The sequence below is a fragment of the Rattus norvegicus genome, chromosome 1, assembly GCF_036323735.1.
Source record: "Rattus norvegicus strain BN/NHsdMcwi chromosome 1, GRCr8, whole genome shotgun sequence".
Lineage (NCBI taxonomy): Eukaryota > Metazoa > Chordata > Mammalia > Rodentia > Muridae > Rattus > Rattus norvegicus.
The window spans coordinates 188,372,951-188,380,300 of record NC_086019.1 but is presented as its reverse complement, the minus strand read 5'-3'; the positions used below and the strand labels follow the sequence as shown (position 1 = coordinate 188,380,300).

The 7,350-nt window shown below is 41.5% G+C and overlaps 1 protein-coding gene across 1 annotated transcript in view; it reads right to left on the bottom strand.

Annotated features, from left to right (window-relative positions):
* Nucleotides 1–4,431: 4,431 nt before the first annotated feature.
* Nucleotides 4,432–7,350, bottom strand: part of Hs3st4 (heparan sulfate-glucosamine 3-sulfotransferase 4) — a 405,743-nt gene continuing 402,824 nt past the window's right edge. The window contains exon 2 of the mRNA NM_001401778.1: nt 4,432–6,473. Within this exon, the coding sequence (NP_001388707.1) occupies nt 5,837–6,473 (637 nt within the window). The 3' untranslated portion in view covers nt 4,432–5,836. The remainder of the gene's footprint in view (nt 6,474–7,350) is intronic.

The following is a 7,350-nucleotide window of genomic DNA, read 5'->3' as shown; positions in this document are numbered from 1 at the left end:
TAGAAGTGGCATGGTAGTGGTCAGGTAAAGCTCCTTAGGTCATGGTAGTTAATGAACAAAGAGAGGAAGAGGTGGGCTCATTCAGCTCCTGCTTTCTGGTTTCCAACAGTTGCCAATGATGGTGTTATGTTGGGAATTCATCAATGAGTTAAATTTATCAATGAATTCGAAGCCCTCACTATCATTTACGTTTCATGTCCCATCTCTGAACACTGCACTTGGGTTAAGGCATTAACAGATCCCTCTAGGGGAACATTTCACATCCTAACCATAACGCAGTGAATGTGCGTGCTTTAAGTTTAACCACTTATTGATTTCAGCACATTTCAGACAGCGAATTCCTATTGCTGTGATGTTTTCTCCTTGTATTTAGGTCAGTGAAGAAAAACTGCTGTAAGGAAAGAGAGTCATCTTGTAACCTTGGCCATGGACAATGTCAAGGCAACTGGAAGATAAAACAGTCTCCAGAAGGATTTATGTTATTTATTAATGTCCTGATAGTCACTGAAAGAAGATACAGCACTTTTGTTTTCTTCTGGAGAATGTTTTCCCTTGATGATAAAGTTCCTGTGCACATTTCCTTTTCTATCTGTGCCTAATAGCTTTTCTTAATTATTAAGTTATGGAGATATTTACATTTTATGTGATTATCATCTACTCCTTTGTACTTTAGTTTAACTCTGGAGTATGACAATCTTATGATTAGGGGACAAGGTAAATGCTAAAAGATGGTTCTCAACACTATGAGTAATTGGAAATCTTCCCTTTCCTCTTGTTGGCGCTCTCCCATTTTATGTCTCCACTGGCTTATTTTTTATCCTGCCACCATCACCCCATTCTGGCAGTGTAAACATTTTCCTCTCTGCATTCCACATAGACCTCCCTCCTGAGCTTGGAGTCTTGTCAAGGCAACCCAGCTTTATTGTTCCCCATATTTCTTTTAAAAATGTCTTTATTATTATTTAATTCTGTTTTTATAAGTCTTTTCACTTGTGTGTATGCCTGTGTACCATTTTCATGTAGTGCCTACAGAGGCCAGAAGAGGGCACAAGATCCCCCTGGAACTGGAGTTATAGGTGGTTGTGAGTCACTATGTGGGTGCTGAGAACCAACCCCAGGTCCTCTGGAAAAGCTGTTGGAGTCATCTGTCAAACCATTGCCTCCCGCGACTGTATTTCCTTTTGTTGTCATATGATCACTCTATAGATCATGTAATGGAGTGAACGAAACACGATGAATCTGAAGCCCTCTTGTTTTCTTGTATTCAGGGATTCATGCTCATCTCCAATTATAGATTTAGGGTTCTCCTGTATTTCCTTTTTGGAAGCCATAGGATGTACTTTATTACCTCACCACACTTCATGATTTTTAAGATGTAATCTCATGTACCTCTTACCTGGAAATGACAGTTCCTCATTCTTAGGAAAAGGCGACATGTGACCTCATATGTTCCCACCCTGAAACACATCAGTTGCTCTTAATTTTATACTCAGGTTCCCCACCAACTCTGTAGATCATGTATAATTTAGGAGCTAGAACATCAGACACGGAGCTCATAGCTTAGAAGCTTATCGTGCATTGATGTTGATGAGTCCTAGATCCCTGTGAAACCTAAAAAGCCTTCAATATGGAGCAAGGAAAAAGCTAGAAAGAGAAAGGTGACTTTTCTAAGTGCAGAGTGAAAGGACGCTTTACATTTGAATGTGTGAATTTCAGCCAACTTAGTTCTGTTTATAGGGAGCTTTTTAAAACAGTTCCTGTCCTGAGCTTTATGCAAATCAACCATGCTTCACTTTCTCATGATTATTCAATGTGACTAAAACAGTAGAATTAAATACCTAACAACACCATTTTAGAATGCCATAAAGGTATATTGTTCCAGAATGAGTATTAAGAATCTATCCCCCTCTTCCTCTTCATCCTTCATCTTAGTGAGTATCATCCCCATCCCCATCCCCATCCCCATCCCCATCACCATATTCACCTTTGCTCTGCAGTTTCAGCATCTCCAGCATCACTGTCATCATTGTCAGCAGCATCCTTCCTGTCAATAGTGAATTTTATTATTTTCAGATGCCTCCCTATCTATCATTTTTGTCTCCATGGAAACCTTGAGTAGTACTCAGGTGCGGATTAAATATACTTCTATCATAGGTATAAAAATTAAAGGTAAGTCAGATTGGTAGTTCTTTTTGTAGGATTCGCAGATATACACAGGGATAAAAGCCAGCTACCTGTTTTGACAGCATTGAGGCAGTGGATAAGGTTTTCTTGAGAAATAATAGGATGGTATAATGAGACAGGTCAAGGAAGTCATCTGCAGAGGTTAGCTGAGGATAACCCTAAAGTTGCACTGAATCTCATCTCATAAACAGTCATGCCTCCACCAACATAATGATGTCCATTCACAAGCTAAAGCTAAATAATTTCCTTATGATTGTGTGTGTGTGTGTGTGTGTGTGTGTGTGTGTGTGTGTTGTGCTTTAAGCTGGTAAATTTAAGCAGTAGTATCATGGCTTTTGTATTTTTTCAGGTATGCAAAGATACTTTCAAACTGAGATGAACATGGTAGCAATTACAGTACAGTATTTGAAAGGATGAGTTCTTTTCTCATTTAGAACCATGTGTAGTAACCATGAATCACTCATTCCAGAAAAGGGAGGGGAGCAGAGCATTAAATATAATTTATGCTTTGCTAATTGAAATCAAATACCAAGTTTAATCTCCCTGGGAGTTGCCATGCTCATATTTAAATCAGGCAGAAGTATTATATCCTGATTCTATGTTGTCAAGTTGGTTTGGCTTTTCTAGATAGACAATGATAAAGCCTCCACACTAAGAGACCAGGCTTAGTCACTCACTCTGAGTGGGAGAGTCGAAGAAATAGTAGCCACTGAAGAAATCAGACTCTAAGCATGTCAAATTTGCATTTTATTATGAGAATCAGGATCCTTCAAATATTGGTGGTGATGGTGCTGGTTGGTTTTTTTGTTTGTTTGTTTGTTTGGTTGGTTTGGTTTGGTTTTAAATCGTCTGCTCTGGAGGCTTAATCCTCTTTCTTTATACAGAGTGGCATATACATGATGAGAAGGAGAGGGTTTCCAGACTTTTATGTCACAAGGGAAAATGCTTTATTTACCTCCTGTTAACCATTTCTAAGTGTATGCCATCTTTACGTGGAGTATTTATGTAAGCACACACACTGAGCAGCTATTATGTGGAAGCAGCATTTACAGTGTGAGTTTTATGGGATTACAGGGACAGGCAGACAGAGAAGGAGATTGAAGAGCTTTATCAGCACACGCCCATCCAGAAAGGGCCAGGAGTGCAGGCTGGGAATGGTCATCCTTAGCTTGTTGAAGAACATCTTTAGAGGTTTTCTGGAACCAGATACATTATACTTTGAGAGAATTGTAATATCTTCATAACCTATCTGCCACTGAACTCCAAAACAGAACATACTTCTGCAAGAATGATATAATTCTTCTTTGCAGGGTTCAAAACCCTAGTACCGCTTTTCTTGAAAGTAAATCTCATCAAACCATGAGTGAGTTGAGCTCAAGGAAGAGAGCAGAAAAAAAACATTAAGACTTTACTCTAACTCTCTCTAAATCCCAGTTTTCGTAAGAACATTTCTGAAATGGTCAGTACCACCACAGATCTAGTCTAGAGCTCAGAAAGCCATGTCTGTCTGTTAGTCTTCCTTCCTTCTTCCCTTCCTCCCTCCCTTCCTTCCCCTTTTTCTTTCCTCCTTCTCATCCTTCCTTCCTCCTCAGTTCTCTATCCCCTTCTTCTTTCCTTATTTTTTCCTTCCTTCTTTCTCTCCCTTCCCCTCCTCTCTTCCCCTCCTATTTATGAATTGACTTATTTTAGCCAGTGTCTCACTGGGTGACATAGTCTGGCCTCAAAGCCAGGAGGGTGCCTCAGCCTCCCTGACTACTGTGGTTACAGGTGTCTTCCACTATGGTAGGCTTGTACATATGTCTTGTACAAAATCCACAGGAGATTTGGCTAAGGCTGACAGCCACTCAGTCTTTGTTCTGCTCACAGAGCAAGCCCCCACATCACCCTTCTACCTAGGTGTGTACCCTGCACCTTTTAAATGTGCGCCCTTGTATTTTGATCTGTATCTTTGTTTACTTTGGTACATTTGTTGCCTTCAGCTCAACTTTTCTTATCTGGAAAAACATATTTGTGCAGCTGTTTCTGAATATGGTTTATCAGTCCATGGCTCACAGGGTGATAAAAATCTAGTACCTTCCTCCCCCACCCCCTCACCAAAGTGTTTGTGTTTCTGAAAGAAACATCTTGCCTTGCACACAGAGTCCTACAAAGACTCAGGAAACTAATCTATCTCTTCTTGGCCATCCTGGGTAGGGGTATGGGTGGGTAAGAAGTGACCAATACAAATACACCATCAGAAACCATCAATCAGGTTGCATTAAGCTTTATAACAACACAGTTTCCATTTAGTGGGAGAAATGACAGTTTAATAACAGCTGAACAGATTCAACTCTCCCCACTCATACACATTTCCAATTTTACTACAATTCCTGGCTTTGGAGATCTGAGAACAAGTGCTTTATGTCAAACGCGGTGTTTTAATTGAACCATACTAATGGGAAGGGACACTTTATTTGGCAGCCCTTGAAAAGGATGTCTGCAGACAGTCCTTGCCCTCCCCCACCCACTTCACACTGCAAAGCAGCAGCACTCTTGCCAATGGCCCAATGAATGGCATCTCTGAGTAGAGAAAAATGAACCATGAGGTGACCCTGAGGGGGCAGCATCAGACAAACAGAAAAACATTGAGGGGTTCCTTCCTCTCTGCATCTGGAAGGGTGACTCTGAACAACTAACAAGCAAGCTCTGTTTTTGCCTCTAGGGCAGAGCCTGTCCCTTAGAGCATGCCCCAGGATCATGATCCTTACAGACAAGGATCTTAAGGTAAGAGGCCCCCCACCAAGTGTCTGGGTTTTGCCTGATACCCACAGTTCCAAGCATTCATCGTTGCCAACCTCAGGGCTCAGCACAGATGCTATCTCCCTGTTCCGGGAGCATTTGTGTAGGCCAGATCCCAAGGTGAGGATGTGTGCTGAACTTCTCTATAATTTAGAACACTCATGAAGAGAGAGATCCACTTTGGATGTCTCTCAGATAGAAGGCTCTAGGGGTGTAGGCTATTTATTTTATTTTATTTTATTTTTTGGTGAAGAACATACGTGCATGCCTTTGCCTTCATATTGTGGGGAGGGAGGAAATCAAAGGGTGTGGGATGAGGCCTTTGATGGGAAGGCTAGACAGGCATTGGAGGGAGGATATTGCTCCCTGGGAGTCTTGGAGCTCTCACTTACAAACAGCATTCTGGAGAGATGCCAGGGTAGAAGTTTATGTACTAGGGATTAAATACAAGGCTAGAATCCAGACTCCCAAGATCATAATAAGAGCTCTTGCAAAGTACACCTTCCTTCCTTCCATCCTATCTCTTTCATTCATTCATTCATTCTTTCTTTCTTTCTGACACTCAACATAGCATCTGTCTGTGACATTAGAAGATGTTTTATCCCGTTTTCCCACTCTATTAGCTAGCAGAAGAGACTATTCATGGTGGATTTGAGTGGCCGTCTGGTCAACCAGATACTGTTGGTTCTTCCACAGGGATGCCATGAGGTCTATACCTCTGCCTAAGCCCACGACATTGGATGTAACCTGAACGGATCAGGTTAACAATCTACTTGGTACTCCAGCATGGCTGAAGCTTCTGAACCTGGGGAATTTGGAACTCTCCTAAAGAGTATCCTTGCTATTCATTAGCCTTCCCTCCACACCGTTAGCCTCACTTATCACCCTCTTCCTGTTCCCACTGGAAATCTTGACCAGTCATTTGGTAAAACATCATGTTGAAGGGTTTGTAGAATTTCCGAAGTCTATGGATGACATCTGGGTCAATTCGGGGATGAGTCCGACCTTTGCTCTTGCCCAAACATCTTGGGGCACTGCTGTCTTCTGGCTTCTTCAGGCAGGGGAATCCCTTGGTTTTGTTGAAGTAAAAGTGCTTCTCAGTCACAACACGCTTGAGGCCTAGGAAATCCTGGACCTTGGCCATCTCCCCTGCAGGGTCCACTATGAGTCGCTCACCACTGACAAACAGGATCTGAGAGAGGGGAAAATATTGCAGCCAGTTCTCCAGATGCAGAGCGTAGATCCCAATGCGAATGGCACTCCACGAGGCATCAATCAGCCCCAGGGTCCGGTTTTTGAAGGCCAGCACCTCAAAGGTGGGGATCTCTGGCTTTTTTGACAGTGTCTGGGTGTAGTCAGAAATAGCCCTAGTCACTGGGTTTCGTACCACCACAATGAGTTTGATGTCCTTGGCCATAGAGTGGATGCGCTTGGGAGCCTCATTCGTCACAAAATAACTGGGGGTCTTCTCCATGGTTATCTGCCCATCCAATGTCTTAGGCATCACATTTCTAGAAGAACGAAGAAAGAAGAAATATAGTGGTTATTACTATACCCCAAAATAATTTAGTATCTTTGCACAAATTATGTGTAACATATAGGCTAGGTATGAGCCTCCAAACAGAACGCGTGAACACTGAGCTATTCTTTGTCTCTCTGTCCCAACTGTAGGCTTGACTATGTAATTATCAGAAAAGTCAGCATAAGACTTATGCATTATTCCTTGGGAATCTTGTATCCCTGGGTTTAAATGCCTTTCTACCTCTTAGCAGTTGTATTTAACCTAGATATGCCCTTAATTTCCTTACATATTAGGTTTATAATCTTGGAAATGGAGGTAATGATGGCAGCGACTTCACACCGTAGTGTGAGGATTAAGGGAGATAATGTTTGAAAAGCATTTAGCATGGAATCTCATGTGTGCATGAGCTCAGGAAATTTAGGGTTTTATTATTGTCGTAGTAGATTTCAGGAAATATTTGAGCTCAACAAGACCTCGAAGATTATCTAGTCCCAGGTTGGCAAATTCTCTCTGTCTGTATGTGAGTCACAGCTAAGAAGGATTTATAACCTTTAAATGGTTGTGGCAGAAAAAACAAATGATAGTAATAGCAGCATTGTCTGATGCAGGAAAATTATGCAGAATTTATATTTCAATGCTTGTAAATAAACCTTCATTGGGGCGCAGCCACACTTGCTCATTTACATATTGTTTATGTGCTGCCTTTATACAATAAACAGTGAAACTAGTGGGTGCAACAGGTATGTGGCCCACAGAACCTAAAATATGCATTATTTTGCTTTTTAAGGAGGTTTTCTGACCCCTGAGTTAGTCCCAAGACAGTGTCGTATAAATGAAAAAAACAAAAACAAAAACAAAAACAAAAA